The 27,433-nt window shown below is 46.8% G+C and overlaps 1 protein-coding gene across 3 annotated transcripts; it reads left to right on the plus strand.

Moving 5' to 3' along the window:
- The first annotated feature begins 150 nt into the window (after positions 1–150).
- On the plus strand, positions 151–26,526 carry cryz (crystallin, zeta (quinone reductase)). 3 transcript variants are annotated; one of them, XM_069939429.1, is made up of 9 exons: positions 151–237; positions 5,370–5,495; positions 7,463–7,615; positions 10,337–10,500; positions 11,434–11,485; positions 11,910–12,059; positions 23,934–24,035; positions 25,305–25,400; positions 26,044–26,526. In XM_069939429.1, exons 2-9 carry the CDS (start codon positions 5,376–5,378, stop codon positions 26,203–26,205), a joined length of 999 nt encoding a protein of 332 aa, XP_069795530.1. In that variant the 5' UTR covers positions 151–237; positions 5,370–5,375; the 3' UTR covers positions 26,206–26,526. The 3 variants fall into 3 exon arrangements, with proteins under 3 accessions (XP_069795530.1, XP_069795532.1, XP_069795531.1); XM_069939430.1 differs by having other exon boundaries at positions 211–290; XM_069939431.1 differs by lacking the exons at positions 10,337–10,500; positions 11,434–11,485.
- The last annotated feature ends 907 nt before the right edge of the window (positions 26,527–27,433 follow it).

The raw sequence follows: 27,433 nt of genomic DNA on the forward strand, positions 1-27,433 counted from the left end.
GGGGCTTGATGATTGGCGGGGACAGGGACGGGGCTTGATGATTGGCGGGGACAGGGACGGGGCGCGATGATTGGCGGGGACAGGGACGGGGCGCGATGATTGGCGGGGACAGGGACGGGGCGCGATGATTGGCGGGGACAGGGACGGGGCGCGATGATTGGCGGGGAGACCCACCCGCCTTGAGGTGACTGAGGCACCGCTGCCGGGTCCGGGGAGATTGAGCTGCGGCGGCAACGGGTGAGTTGCTACCGAACACACAGCACGGAGTCGGGCCGAAGGGCTCATCAAGGGTGAGGGTGGGGGGGTGGGAGAGGAGGGGGGGCGAGGGTGGGAGAGGAGGGGGGGCGAGGGTGGGGGGGCGAGGGTGGGAGAGGAGGGGGGGCGAGGGTGGGAGAGGAGGGGGGGCGAGGGTGGGAGAGGAGGGGGGGGCGAGGGTGGGAGCGGAGGGGGGCGAGGGTGGGAGAGGAGGGGGGCGAGGGTGGGAGAGGAGGGGGGGCGAGGGTGGGAGAGGAGAGGGGGGCGAGGGTGGGTGAGGAGGGGGGCGAGGGTGGGGGGCGAGGGTGGGAGAGGAGGGGGGGCGAGGGGGGAGCGGAGGGGGGCGAGGGGGGGAGAGGAGGGGGGGCGAGGGGGGGAGAGGAGGGGGGGCGAGGGGGGGAGAGGAGGGGGCGAGGGGGGGAGAGGATGGGGGGGCGAGGGGGGGAGAGGATGGGGGGGCGAGGGGGGGAGAGGATGGGGGGGCGAGGGGGGGAGGCGAGGGGGGGGCGAGGGGGGGAGGCGAGGGGGGGAGAGGATGGGGGGGCGAGGGGGGGGAGAGGATGGGGGGGGGCGAGGGGGGGAGAGGATGGGGGGGCGAGGGGGGGAGAGGAGGGGGGGCGAGGGGGGGAGAGGAGGGGGGGCGAGGGGGGGAGAGGATGGGGGGGCGAGGGTGGGGGGCGAGGGGGGAGAGGAGGGGGCGAGGGGGGGAGAGGATGGGGGGGCGAGGGGGGGAGAGGATGGGGGGGCGAGGGGGGGAGAGGATGGGGGGGCGAGGGGGGGGAGAGGATGGGGGGGGCGAGGGTGGGAGAGGATGGGGGGGCGAGGGTGGGAGAGGATGGGGGGCGAGGGTGGGAGAGCATGGGGGGGCGAGGATAGGTTGGGCAGAGAAACGAAGTAGGAAGTGAAATGACTAGTTAGGGCTGGAGATGATAGATTGGGGGGACTGTGGGCGGGGGAATAGGTGGAGAGAGAAAGGAAATGGAATGGCCATTTTAGGGGTGGGGGGGAGGAGAAACAAGCTGATTAGTGGATTGCACTGAACTCTATGTTCATCCCCTGGGGTTGGAGAAACAAGCTGATTAGTGGATTGCACTGAACTCTATGTTCATCCCCTGGGGTTGGAGGGGGCCCAGACGATAAATGAGGTGCTGTTCCTCCAATCTGCGGGTGGTCAGGGTGGGGTAGTGGAAAAGGCTATGGACAGACACATGAGCTTGAGAGGGTGACTCAGGATTGAAGTGATTGGCTACAGGGAGGTTGCCTTTGTTGTGGATGGAGAGGAGGTGCTGGGTGAAGTGATCTCCTAATCTGTGACTGCTCTCTCTGATGTAGAGAAGGCCACAAAGGGTGGACTGGATGCAGTAAATGAGCTCTTTGGAGGTACAGGTGAAATATTTGGGACCTCAGACTGTGGTGAGGGAGGAGGTATGGGTGCAGGTATTACATCTTCTCCGATCACAGTGATAAGTGTCAGGGGGTGGGGAGGGAAGAGTACACAAGGGAGTCACGAGGAAGCGGTCCCTACGGAAGGCCGAGAGGGGAGGAAGAGGAGGAAAAATGTGGGTGGGATCCTGTAGTAAGTTCCAGAAATTCCAGTGGATAATGTGGGGTGGTAGGTGAGGATGAGGGGGATTCTGTATTTATTGTTTCTAGGGGCAGGGGTCTAGGGCAGATGAGTGGGGGAATGAAGGAGATGCGGGGTAAGGGCCGAGTTAATAGTGGTGGAGGGGAAGCCACATTTGTGAAAGAAGGCAGACATTTCAGAGGCTCTGGGCGAGAAGATCTTGGGAGCAGATGCGGTGGAGACGGAGAAATTGAGAGAAAAAGATGGAGTCCTTGCAGGGGACAGGGTGTGAGGACAAGTAGTCCAGGTAATTGTGGAAGTTAGAGGGTTTGTAATGAATGTCATTGGAGAGTCTGTCTCCTGAGATGGAGATGGAGAAATCCAGAAAAGCAACTCTTCACCTGTACCTCCAAAGAGCTAATTTTACTGCATCCAGTTCACCCTCCGTGGCCTTCTCTACATCGAAGAGACTGGTCGCATAATGTAAATAAAAGTGAAGCAATGCCAATGAATAATGCGGATTTCTCAAAATTTAAGAAGATATCACCATTCAGATGGCAAATGCAAGCAATAAGATACCTAGGTATACAAATAAATAAAAACCTTGACCAACTATATAAACTCAATTATTATCCACTAATGAAAAAATTACAGGACGATTTAGAGCATTGGAAAGATTTACCACTAACACTAATAGGAAGGATAAACTGTATTAAAATGAACATTTTCCCAAGGATATTATACCTATTTCAGGCATTGCCATTACGCTTAACAGAGAAATTCTTCAAGGAGTTAAAGAAAATAATAAGGAAATTTTTATGGAAAGGGGGGAAACCGAGGATAGCACTAGATAAATTAACAGAATGGTATAAACAAGGAGGCTTACAACTGCCAAACTTTAAAAATTATTATAGAGCCGCACAATTAAGATACCTATCAGATTTTTATCAAACAAGGGAAAAGCCAGATTGGATTAGATTAGAACTAGATAAAATAGGGGAAAAGATACCTGAACACATATTATATAAATGGGATGAAAAATTGGTACAATATAGAAGTTCTCCAGTATTACATCATCTACTCAATATTTGGAAGAAGATTCATGTAGAAAGAAATAAAACAAATTATCAATTACCAAAACTAATATTGATGCAAAATAAGTTACTCCCTTTTACAATAGATAACCTTTCCTTTAGAGAATGGGAGAAAAAAGGGATCAAAAGAATAGAAATTTGTTTTTCAGGAAATAGATTATTATCTTTTGAACAAATGAAAGATAAATACAATATAACTCACGATACAGAGCTGGCATATTACCAACTGAGATCCTACTTGATGGACAAATTAGGAAGCAGTCTGAGTTTACCAGAGGGAACTAATTTTGAATATGTGATTACAGATCCAATGATAATCAAAAGATTTATAACAAATATGTATATTAAACTGCAAGAAAAGGAGAATGAGGAAACAAATGGTAAAACTAAACAAAAATGGGAACAAGATTTAAATATAAAGATAAAAAAGGAAACATGGTAGAAGTTATGTTCTGGAACGATGACAAATACAATAAATACGAGGTTACGTATGATACAATATAACTGGATACACAGGCTATACATTACACCTCAAAAGTTAAATAAATGGGACCCAACAGTATCTGACAGATGTTTTCGATGTAAAAAAGAAATGGGAACAACAATTCATGGAATCTGGACATGTGAGAAAGTAGAAAAATTTTGGGAAGATCTAAACCAGATATTAATTAAAATAACAGAAAACAATATACCAAAGAATCCAGAGATCTTCCTCCTAAGTAACATAAAAGACAAAGAATTTGGACTTGATTTGGATGGTGCACAAAAAAGATTTGTTAAGATAGCTCTAGCCGTAGCAAAAATATGTATTATGTCAACCTGGAAATTGGAAGATAATTTGAAAATACAACAATGGTATATAGAAATGAATAAATGTATTCCATTAGAAAAAATAACATATCATTTAAGAAATAATATTGCAATATTTGAACAAATATGGGAGCCATACATGAAACACAATAGAGAAAACCTACCGGGGACATCTACCACCTAAAATGACAGAAGGAGAAGGGAATGAAAAGAATTGACTCAGTGGAATTTCTTGTTTATTTTTATTGAGTGACAACATTGTTTGACTGGTTTAATATATCCTAGATTTTGTACTTTAAATGGACGAGAGGGGGGAGGTAGGGAGGGTGGGATTGGAGGAGGGAGGGGGGGGGGGAGAAAATGGCACTGTATATATTTGAAAAGGAAAAAGTATGTATCATGGTTAATGTGGTTTATGGTGTGAAAAATAAAAAATTTAAAAAAAAGAGACTGGTCGCAGATTAGGAGATCGCTTCACCCAGCACCTCCTCTCCGTCTGCAACAAAAGCGATTTCCCTGTAGCCAAATGTTTCAATCCTGAGTCACCCTCTCAAGCTCACGTGTCTGTCCATAGCCTTTCCCACTACCCCACCCTGACCACCTGCAGATTGGAGGAACAACACCTCATTTATTGTTAGGGCCCCCTCCAGCCCCAGGGCATTGAACATTGAAAATTGAGTTCAGTGCAATCCACTAATCAGCTTGTCTCCCCCCACCTACCCCCCCAAAACTTTTAACTAGTCATTCCACTTCCTACTTTCTTTCTCTCTCCACCTAGCTTAGACTCCTTACTCCCCTCCCACAGTCCTCCCCTCCCCTCACGTATCATCTCCCACCCTCACCACCCCCTCCCCCCTTTTGTTTTGACATCTCCCATGTTCCCCCACATCTTGATGAAGGGCTCCAGCCCGAAAAGTTGGTTCTGTATCTTCACCTTTGCTACATAAAGGCACTGTTTGACCTGCTGAGTTTCTCCAGCATTTGTGGTTTTTTTTACTTCACCTGGTCGGTGTCCACAGAATCCTGTGTTTCACCTCCTGCTGGAGGGAACGTCACTACCCTGGAGATGTGGCAATGAAATAGGGACATGGTACCCCTGTATCCATGACCCCCCACTGTGTCTGTGACCGTCGGCCCCCCCACTGTGTCTGTGACCGTCGGCCCCCCCACTGTGTCTGTGACCGTCGGCCCCCCCACTGTGTCTGTGACCGTCGGCCCCCCCACTGTGTCTGTGACCGTCGGCCCCCCCACTGTGTCTGTGACCGTCGGCCCCCCCCCACTGTGTCTGTGACCACTGATGGCTTCCTGATCCCGCCCACTCTCCCGATCCCGCCCACTCTCCCGCTCCTGCCCACCTGCTCCCGCTCACTCTCCTCCCCCCCCCACCCACTCCTGTCCACTCTCCCACACACTGGGGACATTTAAGCCATGTGTGTGGAGAATAAGAGGGACCCCATGCGGCTTCGTGATACATTCACATTCCTCACGGCGAGGAGGCTGGGAGTCGATGTCTGCCTGATGTTGGGTACAGAATCGTGTGCCCGTGTCCCTCTGTGTGAGACTAACTCCAACTATCCAACACTTCTATTCAGCACGTGTGAGAATGTGACTAGCTTCTGTGTGCTTCCACCTTTGTTCTGTGCTAGGTGCACATGGCCTCTGGAAGATCTGCTGCCTCCCTCATGCGAGCTGTGCGAGTGACAGAGTTCGGTGGGCCATCAGTCCTCCAACTGCAATCAGATGTTCCTGTACCTAAACCTAGCGACAAGCAGGTGAGTTGGTTCATTTCTTCAGTACTGCTGATGTGTTTGCCAAGGTTTCGTTTTGACTAAATGATACCTCTGTTCAGCTGAGATCTCTGGTTGTAACATGGAAGGGAGGGTGCCACTGTACTCTAGTTTATGCTTGCTGACAACATTAGAAGTGAGTAAAATTTGGGCCTGAACTCACTCCATCCTTGTACTGTGAGCAACCAAAGTTAGTGTGAGGCTAGACGGTAAGAATCTTTCAAAATTCAGATTTATCATCAAGAGTACACACATAACATCACATACAAACCTGAAATTCTTTTCCTGTGGGCCAGCTTCATCTCTATGCCAGAAACTGTAAACTAAACTGGGGGGGACAGGAGTAGCCCCAGTGTGAATGAGGCTGATGGTCAGTACAGACACTGGGCTACGCGCCCTGTTTCTGCACTTATGGAAAAATAAACAAACTGCAAATGTAGTTGTAGGTGCAAACTCAGTAATAAATAATTCTTAGAGGAGATTAAATGAGTCCCCCATGATGGTGTGTCGTAGACATGAGTGCAGGTTTAAGGAAAGGAATTTAAAGTGGATCGGAGAAAGAATTGCTCCTCCAAAGGAGATTAGGGTCTGGACTGCACTGCCAGAGGGGCAGGTAGAGGTGGCTCCAAATGTTTAACGAGGGTCTGGACGAGCTCTTGAGGCAGAGAAGGGACAGATTCAGTGCTGAGACATTTTGGGTGCAGATGTCTTGGTGGGCTGACGACCCTGTTTTTGCACTGAACTCCTGGTAATCAGTGCACAGATCACATCTACTTGTGGAAGCAATACACTGGCACTGGTGGACTACGGACTATGTTCAGTTTTAGATATGTAGCCCTCAGAAAAAATCCAACAGAAACTAATCAAGCAAATTCATGGCATGAGAGGTTTTCATTTGGTTTGTATTCTTTTCTCGTTTGGAAGAATGATGGGTGAGTTTATGGAAGCATCAGATCCTGAGGTGACATGACTGGGGCAATGTGAAAACCTTTCCACAATGGGGTGGGGGGGGGACTTGAATGAGGAGACAGGTACAAAAATAGGGACAGACATCTGAAAAAGGGAATTCTCTACCCTAAGGGTTGTGGATCACTGGGGATTTAAAGAGGAGGGGTGTGGAGACTGGACCTGATGGGCTGAATGGTCATCTTCTAAATCTTGTGAGCAAAAAATGAGGTGTTCTCAACACTCCAGGTGTGGCCTAATTCTGTTTCTACATCTCATGGATTTAACTAAACATTTCAATCCTCTATCTGTGGTAATACACTGAAGTACTTTTTAACCCCTCACCGACGCACCTCCACCCCTCCCGCTGGTCTCCCCATCCCCCACACACTCCATGTTCCCCACCAGCCTCCACCGTGCTCTCGCCACTGGCCTTCCTCTCTGTCTCACCTTCATTCCACCCGGGGATGATCCGCAGCAGTATATAAACCGACTGACCTACACGGGACATGGGAGGAAACCGGAGCACCCAGGGGAACCCCACAGGGAGAATATGGCAACTCCATTTAGACAGCGTTGCAGGTCAGGATTGAACCTGGGTTTCTGGGGCTCTGAGCAGTAGCACTACCTGCTGCACTGCTCTGCTGCCCTGTGATGAACATGCATCTCTCCATTGGCTTTGTGGGATTCACTTGTCTGATTTCCTCATGATTTATCATTTCATGATCAAGAGTGGGATAGATAGTTTGGACTTGCTCTTCAATGGTGACGAGACAATGCATTATAAATAACCATTCAGTTGATGAATCTAAAAACAGGTAAGAACATTGAACACCTGATTGCTTTGGAGAGCTAGCACAGGCAGAGTGAGCTGAAGAACCACGGAGCCAATGAGGCTCTGCCCACAGGATCTGCACGTCTACATGTCATTTCATGGGGAAACCTGTGATCTGTTGTGGCAGATCCAGAACGGCCAGTATTGTGAACCTGACCATCTGCCCTCATAGGTGCTGATCCGTGTGCATGCGTGTGGGGTGAATCCTGTGGAAACCTACATGCGTTCGGGAACATTTGCATGGAGGCCCACGCTGCCATGGACTCCAGGCAACGATGTGGCCGGTGTCGTGGAAGAAGTGGGAAATGGTGTCACCAAGCTCAAGGTACTTTGTGGATGTGTGACAGTCATGGTATCCTGCCCGCCCCTGTCGATCCAACACTCCCCCCAAAATCGTACCACCCCCCGCCCTGTCGATCCGACCCTCCTGCCCCGTCCATCTGACCCTTCCACTCCCCCCCCCGACCCCACCCCCCTGCCAAAGGATGTTATGGTGAAGTTGTATAAGAGGACATGGCTTTAGGGTGAAAGGGGAAAAGTTTAGGGGGAACATGAGGGGGAACTTCTTCGCTCAGTGATGGGAGTGTGGAACGAGCTGCCATCTGATGTGGTAAATGCAGGATCACTCTTGTTTTAAGAATAAATTGGATAGATACATGGATCGGAGAGGTCTGGAGGATTATGGAATGGGAACAGGTCAGTGGGACTAGCGGAATAATGTTTCAGCACAGACTAGAAGGGCCAAATGGCTTGTTATCTGTGCTCTAGTGTGATGAATGCAGGCTCAATTTTAACATTTAAGAAAAATTGGGCAGATAAATGGAAGGGAGAGATATGGAGGGCTGAGGACTGGGTCTAGGTCAGTGGCACTGGACAGAGTAATAGTTCAGTCCAGTTGATGGACCCTCAGTCCAGTTGATGGACCCTCAGTCCAGTTGATGGACCCTCAGTCCAGTTGATGGACCCTCAGTCCAGTTGATGGACCCTCAGTCCAGTTGATGGACCCTCAGTCCAGTTGATGGACCCTCAGTCCAGTTGATGGACCCTCAGTCCAGTTGATGGACCCTCAGTCCAGTTGATGGACCCTCAGTCCAGTTGATGGACCCTCAGTCCAGTTGATGGACCCTCAGTCCAGTTGATGGACCCTCAGTCCAGTTGATGGACCCTCAGTCCAGTTGATGGACCCTCAGTCCAGTTGATGGACCCTCAGTCCAGTTGATGGACCCTCAGTCCAGTTGATGGACCCTCAGTCCAGTTGATGGACCCTCAGTCCAGTTGATGGACCCTCAGTCCAGTTGATGGACCCTCAGTCCAGTTGATGGACCCTCAGTCCAGTTGATGGACCCTCAGTCCAGTTGATGGACCAAAGGGTGTTCTTCGGTGCTGTAGTGTACTGTGGTTCTACCCTGCTCAACAATCCAAACACCAGTGGGAATTCTTCTCAAAGGCAGTTCAATTCTAGAATGCAGGTTCTGCAGGAAGCATTTAGTTGTCTAAAAAAACTTGATTTAGCTGAGAGAACAGACTCCAAGCAGCAAGTTAAGATTAAATTTTGATATCAAACCCAGTTTGGATAAATGCCTAAAGACTTAATAGAGAAGAGAGTAGGAAAAGGGGAGATTTGGAGAGATTTCCAGAGCCCCACCCATTAGTAGAGATAGGGAGGGGTGTGAGGGGGTTACAGAGAAGGGCAGGGGTGTCAGGGACCAGAGGGGGTTACACAAATAAGAAGGGGTGTCGGGGACCAGAGCCAGCGACAGGGTCGGGTGCAGGAACAGGAGTGGGTTATGCAGATAGGAAGGGATGCAGGGGATTGGAGGACTGAAGCGGGTGATGGAGACATGGAGGAGTGTAGGTAACTGGAGGGGGTGACAGATGGGGAGGGGTGTAGGAGCCTAGAAGGGGGACCTGAGGGGTTACAGAGACAAGAAGAGATGTAGGGTATTGGAGGAGGTGACAGACATGGGGAGTGGTGGGGACCAGAGTAGGCTGACAGAGACAGTGAGGGATGTGGGGAACGGGAGGGGAGTAGGGGACTGGAAAGGGTGACAGAGACAGGAAGGAGTGTATGGGCCCAGAGAGGGTGATAGATGGGAGGGGTGTAGGTACTGAAGGCAATGGAAATGAGAATACAAATTTTAGAATGGCCAAAAGGTTTGTTCAGATTTTAATCCCTTTCCCAGATGTAAGGGATTTTATGTGGCATCTGTTTGCACTCCTCAAATGTTGTTCCACTACCCAATTAGATTCCGATTTTTAGGCACTGAGAGACTCGTTACCTTCTCTGCTCTGTGCCTGAGGACCCGTTCCTCCTTTCAGTGCTCATAGCTGATGTGGAGGTAGCCTCCCCCCTCATATCTCTCACTCACGTGAATCTGTCACACTCTTTGCTTTGCCTTAACAATAATCCTCTCTTGGTTCTCTTTGACTTCTGTCCAAAGACCCTTTGACAGAAATAATTTCAGCAGGTCTCAGTGTCACATGGGTGTCCTCCATGTTTTTAAACTATGGCCCCTTGTACTGGACTCGTTCACATGAAGGTACATTGTTTTGTTTTCTCTGAACTCCGTCTGTCTAATTTCTCCTTGTCAAATAACTGCCCTTTTCTGCAAAAATAGCAAACTGCCAAGAGGACTTTGGACGGCATTCTGAGAGATAGGACTGCATCCATCTGGAGAGACAAGGACTGATCGGGGATGGTCCACATGGCCTCGTGCCTAGAAGTCCTATCTCTCTGATATAATTTAAGCTTTTTGAAGACTGACGGGACGAGACTCAAATATATGTCGATCCACTGTTTATCCCCTTGATTTAATTTTTTTTAAAAATAAGTGCGAAGGTGTTATTTAGGTTGGAGACTGGGCAGAACACCAGCTGTGAGAACAAAATGGTGCAACAAGTTGAAATAGTCTGTTCCATCATAAAGGTCAACAGAAATGAAAGCTATCGAATGATTTTGATGAGCTCTATAATCAACACGTTGAATTGTTCACAAGCATTTGGTTGAAGTGAAACATTAATAGATTGCCTTTTTATCTTCTGAGAGAAAGGAGATCGAGTTTTTACAAACAAAACGATTACAGGTGGATATGCTGAATATACAGTTGCTTCCGATGACTCTGTCCACCCTTTGCTGGATAATCTGACCTACAAGGAAGGATCAGCCATTGGATCTCCTTACTTCACTGCCTACCGAGCCCTCCTGCACAAGTAAGCACCCATAAACCTGAAGTGAATTGTTTTCACCTTGAGGAAGTCCAGGTGTGTGGGCAGTCCCCAACTCGGTTCCTTTGTGCTGGCAGTCAAGGAATGGCCAGCCTCTCTCAACCTACCCCAGAGCTCTTGGCAATGAGAAAACTACCCAGTGCCAATGGGTGGAAAAATAATCTGGGGGGGGTTCCGACAAAAGCCTGAAATTTGAGTAAAATGTCACTGGTGGGGGAAACAGGGGAGATGAAATTGTTTGAAAGATGCTGGTGTTCAGAGACCTGGGGTCCTTGTTCACGTCACTGAGGTAAACATGCAGGCACAGCAAACAATTCAAGAGTGAACCCAACACATTGCAACTGTACAGATGGCATCTGGAATATTGTGTATGGATCTGGCCTACTGCACTGCAGGAGTTGTGCCGGACTTTGAGTGCCAAATTTGATTTAGAACCAGAGAACACTGCAACTCAGAAACAGGCACCTTTGGCCCTTCTAGTATGTGCTGAAACATTTTTCTATCTTATCCCACTGACCTGCTCTGGGACCATACCTGTCCAAATTTTTCTTAAATGTCAACATTGAGCCCACATTTACCACTTCAGCTTGTTCCACACTCTCACCACTCTGAAGGAAGTTCCCCCTCATGCTCCCCCTAAACTTTTTTCCCCCTTTGCCCTTAACCCATGTCCTCTGGTCTGTATCTCACCTACCCTTAATAGAAAAAGCCGACCTGCATTTACTCTGTCTATTCCCTTCATAATTTTAAATACCTTTATCAAATCTCCCCTCCAATTTGACCTCACCAATGTCTGCTATTGTGGTTTTGATGGAAGTCAACTCTGGGGGAATGAGCAGCAGGGGAGTGCAGTTCCAGGCACTCGCTCCACATCCAGTCATAACAATGGCTCTCATCTGCACTTTGTTCTGTTTCCAGAGCCCGTTCGAGGCCTTCGGAGATGGTTCTGGTTCACGGAGCCAGTGGTGGGGTAAGTGGTTTCTGTTGCCTCACAGCTGGAGGCCATTTGACCCATCAGGCCTTTGCTGGCTGATAGGAGCCATTTAAAGATACCACTGAAGGTTTTGGCTTGCCTGCAAGGGCTTGTGCCTCCACCATTCTCTCACCCAGTTCGGTGTAGGGGTGGACAAAATGCCTCCAGTCTACCCTAGTTATCGGGGTCATTGTGTGCTGCATTCCTGAACTTGAATCTACAAGTAAAACATGAACAATGCCAGTCAAATCAGTCTGGAACAGTAAATGTGGGATTCTGCGCTTGCCGGGAACTAGAGTCGTGGGTCAGTGGAGAATGTGGGACAGGGGCAATGAGTGTGGGATTCTGCACTTGCCGGAAGCCAGGGTTGTGGGCCAGTGACGAAGATGGGAGTAGGGATAATGAATGTGTTGACTTGCAGGTGGGGATTGCTGCCTGCCAGATCGCCAGAGCTCAAGGCTTGAAGGTGCTCGGCACAGCTGGGACTGCAGAAGGAATGTGTCTTGTCGAAAAGAATGGTGCTCACAAGGCTTTCAACCACAGGGAGGCTGGTTACACCGATCAAATCAAGGTACCGACCCAGTACTTCTAAACCTCCACTGCACGCATACTGGCCCTCATCAATCAGGTAATCGCACACAGGAGTTAGGATATCATAATACAGTTGAAAGATGCCGGTGAGACTGCACTTGGAGTTCTGTGAACAGTTTTCATCTGGAGAAAAGATGTTATAAAACTGGAAATAGTTTAGAAAATAATTAAATTTAGAATTTTTAAAATTTTGCCAAACAGCATGGTAACCGGCCATTTCGACCCACAAGTCTGTGCTCCCCAATTAACCTACAACCCCTGATATGTTTCGAACGGTGAGAGGAATCCGGAGCCCCTGGGGAAAATCCCCACAGACACTGGGAGAAGGTACAACTCCTTACAGAGAATGAGGGATTCAAACCCGGTCCAGATCGCTGGAGCCGTAACAGTGTTGCACTTGCCACAATGCTACCCAGGCTGCCCCAATTCCTGGGATATTTCCAGGGCTGGGGGACTTGAGTTACAAGTTTAGGCTGGGGCTTTTCTCCCCAAAGCAGTGGTTCTCAACTTTGTTCATTTCATGAACTACCACCTGAAATAATCCCTAACCACAGAGCACCTATGGGATCCTAGAGTCAAGGATTACTTAAGGTGGTGTGTGAGGGAGGGGGGGGTGGGGGGCAGAAGGTTGAGAATCACTACCCTAGAGCATAGGAGACCGAGGGAGAAGCTTTGTAGAGGTTCATGGTTGTAGTGAAATGCCTGTCTTTTCATAGGGGGAGCACATTTACAACTATAGAACAATTACAGCACAGAAACAGGGCACCTTGGTCCCACTAGTCTGTGCTGAACCTTTTTTTTTTGCCTAGTCCACTGACCTGCATCCAGTCCATAGCCCTCCATTCCTCTCTCATCCATGTACCCATCCAAATTTTTCTTAAGTGTTAAAAGTGAGCCCCCACCACTCTCCCCCTTTCACCCTTAACCCATATTCTCTGGTTTGTATCTCACCCACCCTCAGTGGAAAAAGCCAACCTACATTTACTCTCTCTCTGTCCCCCTCATAATTTTAAATACCTCGATCAAATCTCCCCTCATTTTTCTACACTCCAGGGAATAAAGTCCATACCTGTTTAACCTGTCCCTATAACTCAGTTCCTGAAGTCCGGGCAACATCATAATAAATCTTCTCTGCACTCTTTCTATCTTATTGATATCTTTCCTGTAGTTCAGTGATCAGAACTGCACACAATTCTCCAACTGTGGCCTCACCAATGTCTTATACAACTTTACCATAACATCCCAACTCCTGTACTCAATACTATGATTTATGAAGGCCAATATGCCAAACCCTATCCACCTGTGACGCTACTTTCAGGGAATAATGTATCTGTATTCCCAGATCCCTCTGTTCTCCCACACTCCTCAGTGCCCGAATGCTTACAGTGTACTTTCTTTCTTGGTTTGTCCTTCCAAAATGCAACACCTCACACTTGTCTGCATTAAATTCCATCTCCCATTTTTCAGCCCATTTTACCACCTGGTCCAGATCCCTCTGCAAGCTTTGAAAACCCTCCTCACTATCCACAATGCCTCCAATCTTAGTGTCATCTGCAAACTTGCTTTATTGTTTGAATATTTTATTTATAAAATTTACAAGTGAAACCAGTAAAATAAATCCAACATTTAACCAATGTATTTAATGATCCTTCTTGTTGACTATAATTGTAAATAACCTCCCTCCCCCCCAACCCTTAGAAAAAGAGAGAAAACAAAAGAAAGATATGTTCAAGAGTTGGATAGCAATAAGAAGGGAAAAATCTGCCAGGCCCCTTCACCACTCTCTCAGGCCTAAAAATTATCTGATTTTTCTGGATCAGCGGGGGAGGCAGCAATAGATATTCACCAAGACAAATGGTTACATAAACAAAAGTTGCTTTTAATTATATTTAAACATGAAAACAGAATCAAACTTTAACTTAATTTAACTAACCTAAGTTAACCCCCTTTTAATTCTAAGTGCACGTATATGTAATGTGTGTGTAAGTTCAGAAAGGTTCTTTGGTTCACAGTCCAATCTCACTTCTCATTCCTCCAAGTTCACTGGTTGCAGGCAATTCTTATACTGTGCAGAGAATTTAACATTGATAAAGTTCACCAGGCTTTGGTGCTTGAAAGGTAAATGGTTACCACTCAGGAAGATTCTTGTCGGTTTTCAGAGAGAGATGTGTTGTTCCAGGACATCCACAACTGATGTACTTCCATCAGCCACCTCAGTGTCTTACTGATGAAACTTGCCCCTTCAGGGTTCTCCAGATGATAACCTTTCTTTCATGTCACCACAGAGTTCCTTTTTGTTTCACTTATTCCAAGTGAAATATTAGACAGCCAGTCCTACTCTTGCATGAACCACAAGGGCTTTGACTAGGCCGTCTTCCAAATGGAGCTTTCCACAAGCTTGTCAGCTTGTCCTGTTCCTGTCCCAGCTACTGTTGCCAACTGTAACACTACAGAACTGATCTCTCGCTGTCGCTTTCTCTGAGAGAAAGCCAATTTGAGTCTCTCTGCTTGCAAAACCACATGACCCTCTTAGAACAACAAGTTCTCTTCCAGACAGTCTGCAGCTCTAACAAGATCTTTCATCTGTTGCCTTTTGTAAACAACAATTCATTAGTGAAGTCTCATGAGCACTCTTCAAAGCTCTTGCAAGAGCTGTGGAGTTGATAAGCCTAGCTTGGGAAAGAGCTTCAGTATTTTAAGTAAGATCTGTTTTAGTGTTTGTATGTGACCTACTCTAACAAACCCTTCCCAATTTATCTCCCCAAAACATATCTATATACTCCGTCACACTTTTCCCCCTTTTAAGGAATTTGAGTTAAAATTCAGTTATAACTAAACTGTCTTTAAAATCACTAAAGAGATAACAATACACAATATATAATATATACAATATATTACATTACAATAAAGTAACCCAATGTTGAGAGTATTTCTATACCTGATCAATTTAACATCTTGAAAATCTGCTATCACATTATTTGTACCTCTGTCTGATATTAATTTACAGATTATATTCTTGTAATATTAAACTCCAGTTTAAAAATCTTCTGTTTTTATTCTTCATTTTATTTAAAAACACCAGAGGATTGTGGTCAGTATATATTATAATTGGTTCATGAGAGGTACTGAGATGTACATCAAAATTCTGCAGAGCAAATATTATAGACAACAGTTCTTTCTCAATAGTGGAATAGTTCCTTTGATGAACGTTGAATTTTTTTTTTTGAAAAATAGGCAACTGGATGGTTAATTTCATTATGTTTTTGTAATAGAAACATAGAAGATAGGAGCAGGAGTAGGTCATTCGACCCTTCGAGCCTGCTCCGCCATTCAACGAGATCATGGCTGATCTTAAAGTTCAGTACCCTGTCCCCCCCTTCTCTCCGTAACCTTTAATACCCTTATACTGAAGAAATAGATCTAATTCCCTCTTAAATATATTTAATGAACCTGCCTCTACTGCTCTCTGTGGCAATGAATTCCACAGATTCACCACCCTCTGGGTAAAGAAATTCCTCCTCATCTCGGTCCTAAATGGTTTGCCTATTATCCTCAAACCATGGCCCCGGGTTCTGGATTTTCCCATCCTTGGAAACATCCCATCTGTATCCATTCTGTCCAGTCCTGCCAGAATTTTATGTCTCTATGAGATCCCCTCTCAATCTTCTCAACTCCAGTGAGTACAATCCCAATTTGCCCAATCTTTCCTCATAAGTCATTCCTGCTATTCCAGATATCAGCCTGGTGAATTGCCTCTGCACTCCCTCCATTGCAAGAACATCCTTCCTGAGATAAGGTGACCAAAACTGCACACAATACTCCAGGTGGGGTCTCACCAAGGCCCTGTACAGTTGCAGTAAGGTATCCTTGTTCCTAGACTCAAACCCTCTTGATATGAAGGCCAACATACTATTTGCCTTTTTAACCGCCTGCTGTACCTGCATGCTCGCCTTCAGAGACAGATGTACAAGTACCCCTAGGTCTCTCTGCACTTCCCCATCTCCCAATCTATTGCCATTCAAATAGTAATCTGCCCTCCGGTTTGTATTACCAAAGTGGATAACCTCACATTTATCCACATTGTAGTGCATTTGCCATGCATCTGCCCAGTCCCTCAATTGATCCAAATCACACTGGAGCTTCCTGACCCCCTCTTCCGTGCACACAACCCCTCCTCGCTTAGTGTCATCTGCAAATTTGGAGATATTACATCCAATCCCTTCATCCAGATCATTAATGAAAATTGTGAACAGCTGGGGTCCCAGTACAGATCCCTGTGGCACCCCACTGGTCACCGCCTGCCACTCAGAAAACGAGCCATTTATCCCAACTCTCTGTCTTCTATCTGCCAAGAATATAATAAAACTGCACCTGCTGCTCCCTCACTGGCATCCACTGCTAAAGAAAATGGTCTGTCAAAATCAGGAGATTTTAACATAGCATCCTCTTTAAATTTTCCAAAGCTGTCTGACAAACTTTAGCCACACAAATTTCTCCCCTTTTTTCAAAAGGTTGGTTAAAGGAAGAGAAACCTCAGCAAAATTTCCTATAATATCCTGCCATTCCTAAAAAACTTCTCACTTCTTTCTTGCCATTGGGAATAGGAAACTCAGAAATTGCATTCACCTTAGCTTGAATAGGTGCAACTTTGCCCTGGCCAACTACATGACCCAAGTATGTTACAGTGGCATTTGCAAATTGACTTTTTGTTAATTTAACAGTTAGGTTTGCTTTGGATAATCTTCCAAACAATTTGTCCAGTTCCCTTAGATGTTCTCCCTATGTCACTCTTTGTGACCAAGTCATCAATATAAGCATCTGTATGTGTTAACCCTTGGATTACCGAATTAATCATCCTTTGAAATGTTGCAGGGGCATTTTACCAAAAGGTAACATAAACTGGATGGAGTTACAAAAGCTGAAATATTCCTGTCTCTCAGTTAAAGGCACACACCAGTAACCCTTCAACAAATCCAACTTAGTAAGAAATTTAGCTTTTCCAATTTTATCAATACAGTCATCTATTCTTGGAATAGGATAAGCATCTGTTTTAGTTACTGAATTAACCTTCCTGTAATCTGTACAGAACCTAACAGTTCCATCTGGTTTCGGTCCCAGAATACAAGGAGAACACCAATCTGAGTTTGAAGGTCTAATAATGTCATTCCTCAACATATTTTCCACCTCCTGATCCATGATCCTCTGGCTCTTTATTCTGTATGGGTGATGTTTTATGGGACTTGCTTCTCCCACATCCACATCATGGTAAATCACTGATGTCCCTTTGGCACATCAGGAAAAAAATTTATATATTTCAAAATTAATTCTTTCAACTGCATCTGTTTTTGTGATTTAAGATGGTCTAACTTTTCCTCCTAATTTTCCAAAATTGCTGCATTGGACAGACACACAGGAACCATGGTTTCTTTAAGGTTACCCTCACAAGATTCTGATCCATAACTTCCTCAACCCTGTCAACAACCAACACCTCTGATACAAGTTGTTCTCCACTACCTTTATCCTCATAATAAGGTTTCATTAACAATCCACAAGCTTTTTCTTTAATCTCCTGTTCACTTACTGCTTTGCCCCTTAAGTCAATAAGATCTGGATCTGTTTTCAGTTGTTGAATTAACTCTTTCCTTGACAAAGAGAAATCCTCACTCTCACAATTACCCTGCTCTTTCAAAACTATTTCAGAAGTACCGGGCAAGTCTCTATCACCTGGATCTTCTTTAGCTCTCATCATTTTCTTAGACAAAGACCTTGTTACAGTAGATGCAGGATGTATCTCACAATCCTCTTCAACCTCATCCTTACTAGGCCGATTAGTTAATCTCAAAACTGATCCAACTTTATCCTCTGCCAAATCATTCCCTAATAAAAATGAGACACCCTGCATGGGTCACTTTGAAATTACTCCTACCACAACGGGTCCTTTAACTAATTCTGAATTTAGCTCAATGTTGTGAAGAGATATTGACTCTACCTCACCTTTAATCAAAGTTGTCTCGCCTGTGTCAGTCCTCTGATCAAGAGTTAAAACACTTAACAACAACAGTGACTGAACAGCCCCAGTATCTCTAAAAATTTTAACTGGAACCAGTGATTTTCCCTCCTTTACTGAAACCAAGCCCTCTGACACAAAGGGATTGAAAACACCCATGACACCCTTACCAGGTTTGGAACATCTGCTCTCCTTAAATTTAACTGTCTGAATACATTCTTCTGGTAAAACCTTCTTTTCTCGTCTCTTTTTCAATCCTATTCAATTTGCAATAATGTGACCAAGTTTCTTACAAAAATGACATACAAATCTAGAAGTTCTGTCCTTTCCCAACTTACCTTCATCTTTTCTCTTAACATCCTCCCCAGACTTAATTTCAGGCTTACTAGTCTGCTCCACATTAACCATTTTTCTTTTGGCCATCTTGATCTCTCAGCAATCTTTTCAAAAAGCTGAAAATATGTATCTATATCTCCCTCACCAAAAGGAGGAACTAGATTTACCTCTACTAGGCAAAATCCTCTCCCCAGGAGTTAGAGCCTCAATTCTCTTACTTCTCTCCATCTCAGTTTTTACTTGTCTAACTGAAACCGTCTGTCCCTTTCACTCTTTTCCGTCATATTTTCTTTGTTTTTCATCACCCTCCCTCTGTTTTTCAGCTACTCCTATTTCCTCCGTTTTTCAACTTCCTCTGCCTTGTATATGCAGATTTTCAGCCTCTTCTCTTTGTTTTTCAATTTGGTGTGCCTCATATTGTCTGTTTATCTTTCTTCTTCCACCTTCTGTTTTTCTTTCTTTCTTCCACTCTCAGTTTCTCCAATTCCAATTGGAACTCAACAGATCTATCCTCTAAAAAAATTTTCCAAATCTTTCTCAACAAATTTTCCCTCTCCTATATAATTCTCTGTATTTGTATTTTCCTCATCCAATGCTGGACTTCAGTCAGTTTTAATGCCTTAGAAATAACCATACAAACTGCTTGACCCTTGAAGGTGTTGGAGAAGCAGGAGCAAATAATGTTCAGGTGTGGCTACAGTTGTTAAAATGTGGCAGCAAATTGTGCAGATCCCACACACAACCATGCAGAGAGTGATGGCTGAATAGGACGCTTCCTTCCTATGGAAAATTGGGCAGCACTGATCATCGTGCTGGGACGCCGTGCTGTGGGACTGACCATCCCCACTCAGACCCTCGGGCATTGGGTGCACCGTGCTTTGGGACTGACCGTCCCCACTCAGAACCTCGGGCATTGAGGACGCCGTTCTGTAGGACTGACCATCCCCACTCAGACGCTTTGGCATTGGGGATGCCGTGGTGTAGGACTGACTCTCCCCACTCAGACCCTCGGACACTGGGGACACCATCCTGTAGACTGACCATCCCCACTCAGACCCTCGGGCATTGGGTGCACCGTGCTTTGGGACTGACCGTCCCCACTCAGACCCTCGGGCATTGGGGATGCCGTGCTGTAGGTCTGACCGTCCCCACTCAGACCCTTGGGCATTGGGGATGCTGTGCTGTAGGACTGACCATCCCCACTCAGACCCTCGGGCATTGGGGATGCCGTGCTGTAGGACTGACCATCCCCACTCAGACCCTCGGACATTGGGGACGCTGTGCTGTAGGACTGACCGTCCCCACTCAGACCCTCGGACATTGGGGATGCTGTGCTGTAGGACTGACCGTCCCCACTCAGACCCTCGGGCATTGGGGATGCTGTGCTGTAGGACTGACCGTCCCCACTCAGACCCTCGGGCATTGGGGATGCCGTGCTGTAGGACTGACCATCCCCACTCAGACCCTCGGACATTGGGGACGCTGTGCTGTAGGACTGACCGTCCCCACTCAGACCCTCGGACATTGGGGATGCTGTGCTGTAGGACTGACCGTCCCCACTCAGACCCTCGGACATTGGGGATGCTGTGCTGTAGGACTGACCATCCCCACTCAGACCCTCAGGCATTGGGGATGCCGTGCTGTAGGACTGACCATCCCCACTCAGACCCTCGGACATTGGGGACGCCGTGCTTTGGGACTGACTCCCCCCACTCAGACCCTCGGACACTGGGGACACCATCCTGTAGACTGACCATCCCCACTCAGACCCTCGGGCATTGGGTGCACCGTGCTTTGGGACTGACCGTCCCCACTCAGACCCTCGGGCATTGGGGATGCCGTGCTGTAGGACTGACCGTTCCCACTCAGACCCTCGGGCATTGGGGATGCCGTGCTGTAGGACTGACCGTCCCCACTCAGACCCTCGGGCATTGGGGATGCCGTGCTGTAGGACTGACCGTCCCCACTCAGACCCTCGGGCATTGGGGATGCCGTGCTGTAGGACTGACCGTCCCCACTCAGACCCTCGGACATTGGGGTTTGAAAGATGAATCACTTGTGCTCTTCTCCATACTGGGTAGAGAGATGGCAGAGGTATTTAAAGCTCAATGCGAAAGTTGGAGACCTGATATAAAACCAGAACACTAGGAAATCAGGTCAAGCAACATCTGTGGTGAGGAAAATGGTAACTGTCTCTGGTTGACGTGACGGTGTTGGGATAAATGAATGGATGAGAGAACATGCTGATTGGCTTGTTCATATATGGTTTCACTCTTTGACTATGACCTGAAACGTTCAAGATGCCAACAGACCTGCTGTGTGTTTCCGGAACCTTCTCTAAAAATGCTCAGCCTATTTCTGTTCTTCCTTGGTCGCGGTTGAGAAGGAATATGATCTTGAACAAAGGCATTTGGGGTGGGAATGAGGTGATGAACATTGCAGGAAGTGCCACAGCTTTCCAGCTCCAGTAACCTCCGGTGCTATTTGTATGGAGTCTGCATGTTCTCCCTGAGTCCCATGGGGACTTCAGTTTCCTCCATATCCCACAGATGTGCTGGGTTGTGTATTGATTACCCCCTTCCCCCCCCCAGTGAGTGGATGAGGGGGAAAATGATAAATGAGATTAACGTAGAATTGGGCTGAATGGTTACACAAAACCTTAATTTTTTTCCCCCCGTCGACCCAGAAATTTTAAGGGATAGAGGGATGGTTGACATGTTGCCCAGCCCACTGAGATCGTCCAGCAGTGTGATCTCTGGGTGGGTGATTGTTAGTACGGACTCAGTGGGCTGAATGGCCTCCTACTGTGCGGGGTGACTTGGTTTCCTGGTGAATGTCTGAAGGAATGTTTTCAAATTCATTAATCGCTCATCCAAAAGCAAAACACTGTAGGCATTGGTAATTCTCGGCCGTGAGGTAGAGAGTTAATGCCTCATCAGAACCTGTGAGATCAGCTTTCCATGTTTTGCATTCTGATTTTGCTTTGCTGCCAGCAGTTGATGTTTGCTGGCTCTCCTTTTAACAATCTGTGTAATCGTCCCCACAAGGCACACACCCAGAGGTGTGTGCTGTTTGCTGCACCTTGGATTCTGCTCCCTTCCCTTCTGAGCTGTTTGAAGCCACATCTGAGGGACAGTCAGAGAACTGTTTGAGCAACCAGATCAAAGCCTGGTGCCAGGGCAATGACCGACGGAGGAGTCAAAGTCAAGCTTCACGCCTCGCTCTGGCTAAACCATGGCTCAGGGTCCAGACTTATTGAGTTACTCATTAACGAGTCACATTTACTGGTTCAAACTCCACACTGGGGCTTGGACAGTCCAGGGTGCCAGGAGGGGCTGTGGGGTTATGGGGAGGCTAAGGGTGGCCTGAGGAAAGCACCACAGGGGTTGGTGGGGGGGGGGTGGGGGGGTCGATGCCAAGATCACAGTACCTGCTGCACTGGTACTGTGATCTCGGTGTGTTTTGCATCTGAACATGTGTGTTTTCTCAGCAGTTCAGTTCCGTGGGATGTCTCAAGGCTGAAAAATGTGCCATTGAAATGTGTTGTTTCCCTCTGCTATGGTTGTCAGGGTTCAAACCCAATCTGGGTACTGCCAAGTTCCCAAGGCACCTGCTCCAAGCAAGTAAAATGTAAAACATGACAATCTTCAGACACCGTGGTTGAAGTAAAAATACAATGCAGGTCAAACTGTGACCTTTATAGAGCAAAGGTGAAAATACAGAACCGACGTTTCAGGCTTCAGTAGGTCGATCAGTGTCCTTTATATATTCAGCAGGCTCAAGCCCAAAATGTCAGTTCTGTATTTTTACCTTTGCTCGATAAAGGACACTGCTTGACCTGCTGAGTTTCTCCAGCAGATTTTTACCTGCTCCAAGCAAGGCCATTGGGGAAGGGAGGCTCACTCTGCCTGCAAGCCAACACATGCTGCAACTCTGTCCCCTAGTATTTACTGTCATTCCTTGTGGGATTACTACAGCACAGAAAGAACCATTTGGCACATTGTGTCTGCGCTAGCTCTCTCAGTCAAGAAATAACACTCTGGAAACTACAGAAATCTGGCCTCTGTTCAGAAATCCTGATGTTTAGCAACTCGTTCCCAGTTAGGTACATGAAGCAGGGATCAGGAGTGAACATGGGGTGTATAGCTGGAGCAAGGGTGGGGACATGGAACAGCATGGGAGTGAAGTGTACCTTCTTTACTCAGTTTAATAGATTTACATTAGCATGTTTTCAAACAAAAACAAATGAAATAAAATCTGGATGATAAGATGGTGAATTGAATCAGCAAGTTTGCAGTTGACACGAAGATTGGAGACATTGTGAACAGTGAAGAAGGTTTTCAAAGCTGCAGAGGCATCTGGACCAGCTAGAAAAATGGGCTGAGAAATGGCAGATGGAATTTACTGAAGACAAGTGTGAGGTGTTGCATTTTGGAAGGACAAACCAAGAAAGGACGTACACTGTAAGCGTTTGGGCACTGAGGAGTGCGGGAGAACAGAGGGATCTGGGAATACAGATACATTATTCCCTGAAAGTAGCGTCACAGGTGTAAAGAGAGCTTTTGGCACATTTTTGGCCTTCATAAATCACAGTATTGAGTCCAGGAGTTGGGATGTTATGGTAAAGTTGTATAAGACATTGGTGAGGCCACATTTGGAGAATTGTGTGCAGTTTTGGTCACTGAACTACAGGAAATATACCAATAAGATAGAAAGAGTGCAGAAAAGATTGACTAGGATGTTGCCCGAACTTCAGGAACTGAGTTGCAGGGAAAGGTTAAACAGGTTAGGACTTTATTCCCTGGAGCGTAGAAGAATGAGGGAGATTTCATAGAGGTATTTAAAATTATGAGGTGGACAGACAGATTAAATGTAGATGGTTTTTTTTTCCCACTGAGGGTGGGTGAGATACAAACCAGAGAACATGGGTTAAGGGTGAAAGGGAAAATGTTTAATGGGAACTTCTTCACACAGAGAGTGGTGGGAGTGTGGAACGAGCTGCCAGCTGAAGTGAATGTGGACTCAGTTTAAACATTTAAGAAGAATTTGGACAGGTCCATGGATGGGAGGGATATGGACTGGGTGCAGGTCAGTGGAACTAGGCAGAATAATGTTTCGGCACAGACTAGAAGGGCGAAAGGGGCCTGTTTTTATGCTGTAATGTTCTAAAAGATTGGGAGTTAAATGTAACATCTAACAGTAGGTGATTCAGCCCAACTCAGTCATTGCTGAGTTGGTCCCATCTGCCAGCGATCAGTCCACATCCATCCAAATGCTTCCTCCCCTTGCACCTGTCCAACTGTCTGAACGCTGTAATTGTACCTGCCTCAAATGACAAGGATGATGGATTATTGCAGTTGCTGCTCCCCACTCTGTCTTGCTTGTGTGCTGCCTACTTCACACACGTGCAGCTTCCTGGCGCCCCTTCCAGATCACCACCACCACCCTCAACGTGTCTCTTACGATGCTGCATCATTAGGTAGCTGATCAGTCGGGCGTATTTCCTGGCAGGATTATACAGGAGGCCGTGGAGTTAATGTGATCATCGAGATGTTGTCCAACGTCAACTTGAGCAATGATCTGAAGCTGCTGTCGAATGGTGGCCGTGTGATTGTGAGTATATGGGGTTGGTGCTGTGTTTAGTCCCTGGTTCGTTACAGGACAACTCGTTGCACCCCTCGAAGCATGCTGACGTACACACCTCGTACCTTGTCATCTCCATCATACCCCTGCTCAACTAAGATCTATTTATCAGTTTTAAATGTTTGCAGCCGCGTTCAAGACCATAAGCCGTAGGAGCAGAAATGGGCCATTCAGCCCATTGAGTCTACCCTGCCATTCAATCATGAGCTGATCCATTTCCAGTCTGATTTGCCTGCATTCAGCTTGTATTCCTTTAAACCAGTGATTCTCAACCTTTTTTCCCCCACTTAAATACCACCTTAATTAATCCCTTACTAACCACAGAGCTCCTATGCCATAGGAGCTCAATGGTTAGTAAAGATTGCTTAAGGTGGTATGAGTTGGGAACCACTGCTTTAAACATTTCCTATGCATGTACCTGTGTAATGTCGTTTAACCAGTGTCACTGTACCAGCCTGTACTATTTCCTTTGACAGCCTGAGCTTCTGTGTGGAAAATGTTGCTTCTGTGATCTCTTTCTCTCTCACCTTGAATCCAAGCCCTCAAGTTTTCGACTTTCGTACCCTGGGGAAAAGACTAAATATTCTCCTTACCTGTGGCCTTCATGATTTTATAAGCTCCCATAGGCTTCCCACCTGCCCATGACACTGCAGGGAGAACAGTTTCAGTTCATCCGGCCTCTCTTGTAACTCGAGCCCTCCAGATACAGGAACATCCCTGTGAATCTTTTCTGTAATTATTCCAGCTTAATGATAGCTGGGTGACCAGACCTGTGCACAATATGCCGAGGGTGGCCTCAACAGTTGTACAAAACGTCCCTGCTCTTGTTCTCCATTGCACTGACCAATGAAATCAAAGGTATCAAGACCCACCTTCATCACCCTGTATGCCTGTGTCTGCATTTGGAGAACTATGTACCCCCGTCTGTCTTCAGCATCCCATGGCCCTGGGATTCGCTGTGTACCCGTACCCCCATTTGTCTTCAATACATCCCAGAGCCCTGAGACTCACTGTGTACCTGCACCCATGTCTATCTTCCACACACCCCATGGCTCTGGGATTCACTGTGTACCTGTCTACAACCTACCTCAGGGCCCTGGGATCCTCTGGAAGTCCTGCCCTTGCTTTAACTTTGCAAAATAGAACACTACACACTGATCTGAGTTCGATTTGATCAGCTGATCTGGATCTTTGTTGATTTAATGATTAGCATTGCAGTTAGCATGTTTTTGTCTGCAGATTGTCGGCTGCAGGGGCTCCATTGAGATAAATCCTAGAGATACTATGGCCAAGGAGAGCAGCATCATTGGTGCTGCTCTGGGCTCTGCAACCCAGGTAAGGATGGCCCCCTGAGGGGCAGAGAGAAACTGAATGGGAAGCCATCTGCTCTAACCACACTATAAATAACCCTCAGAAATGTGGCATTCCAAAGAAAGTTTTAATTAATTTGGCTCTCAGGACACTTGCTTAATCCCAGTACTCCACAGCATGAGCCTCTGCGTTCCTCCACTGGCTCCCCATTGGCCTCCAGTAGCTGGGCTTCATCAGTCTGGGACCTGGATTTCCATCCAACCCCTCATTCTCTCCCTCCCTCCCCACTAAAACTATTTGATTTGCTCCCTGGAACACTTTTGCATTAAAACTCTGTTAATCTGGCACACCAAGAACTGTGGTGTTGCCAGATTGGCTAATTTTCTGTATTATCGGTTGATTTTATTGGCACATTCCAGGGAGGCCAGTAAATTGAAAGGGAACATGGTGCCCTGAGCCCTGGGAAACAGTAAGGGAGTATGGGAGCAGGAACCCCAGGGTAGATGCCAAAGCATGGGGATTTTGGGATTGTGGGATTGTGGATTGTCAAGTGTATTGCTGTGGTAAAGATTCTCTGGAAGTTCATCCAGGATGAAGCTACATTGGTTACGTTGATCTTTCTTCCACACCCTGATATATAAGCAACTAACTTGGTCTTCCTTCCCAGGAGGATCTGCAGGAGACGGTCGCTAGCCTCCTTGCAGGAATGGAATTGGGTTGGCTGAAACCAGTGGTGGGGCCTGAATTCCCACTGGAAAAGGCAGCGCTGGCCCATGAAGAGATAATTAAGGGGTCTGGAGCAATGGGCAAGATGATTCTGACAATATAATCCTTCAGTGTTATGAGGAGAGTGAACCAGATCATGTGTGACAATCTCTTTTTAGGGGGGGGGGGGGAAGCAAAGTGGGTTTAGTTTGAGCACTAACCATTGTGCCCCTGCACATAGTGAGATTTCAGATTTAATGTCATCACGTGCAACCCTGAGATTCACGGCAGAATTACCACTTATTGGTAGTGCAAAAAAACTGTACCTAACGTACACACGTAAACAAATAAAAAACTGTAAACAGATAATGAATGTAAACAAGCTGACTGTGCAACACAGAGAGAATAACAAAATCAATAAAGTGCCCAAGTCAGAGTCTTTAAATGAGTCCCTGACTGAGTTTGTTGTTGGAGTCTGATGGTGGAGGGGGAGTAGCTGTTCCTGAACCTGGTGGTTGGTCTGACACTTGAGCAGAAATCCTCCAGTCTGTTGTGGGCCCATGGTGACAGGGAGGCACATGCTTTTCTGGATCTCTACTGAGGAGGGCAGTGATGTGGTTTCTGTTGGATGCTGGTGCCAGATTCCTCTTGCCCTGCTCTCGAAACAGGCATCTGCTTAGGGTGGAGAGGCAATGAGGTGGTTACGCTGCTGACGGGGATCTGCTGTACAGGTCTGCCAATCCTGTGTTGGATGCCCATATCCCCTGTAGGGGATGTTATGGACACAGGAACAGTCCCTTTGGCCCCCTGAGTCTGTGCTCACCACTTGCACCAAATCCCATTTTATTCAACCCACAGCCGATCCCTCCCCCTCACCCACACACTGGGGACAATTCACAGCAGCTAATTAACCCACCAACCCGCATATCTTGGGGACAGGGAAGGAAATAGGAGTCCCTGGGGATAACCACGCGGTCACAAGGAGAACATGCAAGTTCCACACAGACAGCACCAGAGCTGGGGATTGAACCCAGGTCTCCAGAGCTGTGAGGGAGCAGTGTTGACTTGTGCACCACTGCTACCCAAATCCAGGCTGCCCCTGGGTAACAAATGGGCTTCCAGCAGTTGAGTTTTGTCCCCAAGTTGTAAAATCCCTGATTATACTGTCACAATCTTGTAATGAATGGCATCAAATAAAGATTGATAAGAATGAATAATTAAAAATGGATAGAGAGGGGAAACTGGTTCTGCCTTGTCAGAATAAGCATGTCTTTGGAGTTTAATAATGGAAGTTTGCTGGAAGTAAAGATGTCCACGAGGTGGGTATTTGTAACCCAGGGATGGGTGTTTGT

This window comes from Narcine bancroftii, chromosome 5 (genome assembly GCF_036971445.1).
Source record: "Narcine bancroftii isolate sNarBan1 chromosome 5, sNarBan1.hap1, whole genome shotgun sequence".
Classification (NCBI taxonomy): domain Eukaryota; kingdom Metazoa; phylum Chordata; class Chondrichthyes; order Torpediniformes; family Narcinidae; genus Narcine; species Narcine bancroftii.

Coding starts and splice junctions, on each gene's coding strand:
- cryz (XM_069939429.1), top strand. CDS start 5,376: ATGGCCTCTGGAAGATCTGCTGCCTCCCTCATGCGAGCTGTGCGAGTG. Junction 5,496..7,462: donor CTAAACCTAGCGACAAGCAG/GTGAGTTGGTTC, acceptor CTGCCCTCATAG/GTGCTGATCCGTGTGCATGC. Junction 7,616..10,336: donor ATGGTGTCACCAAGCTCAAG/GTACTTTGTGGA, acceptor ATCTTCTGAGAG/AAAGGAGATCGAGTTTTTAC.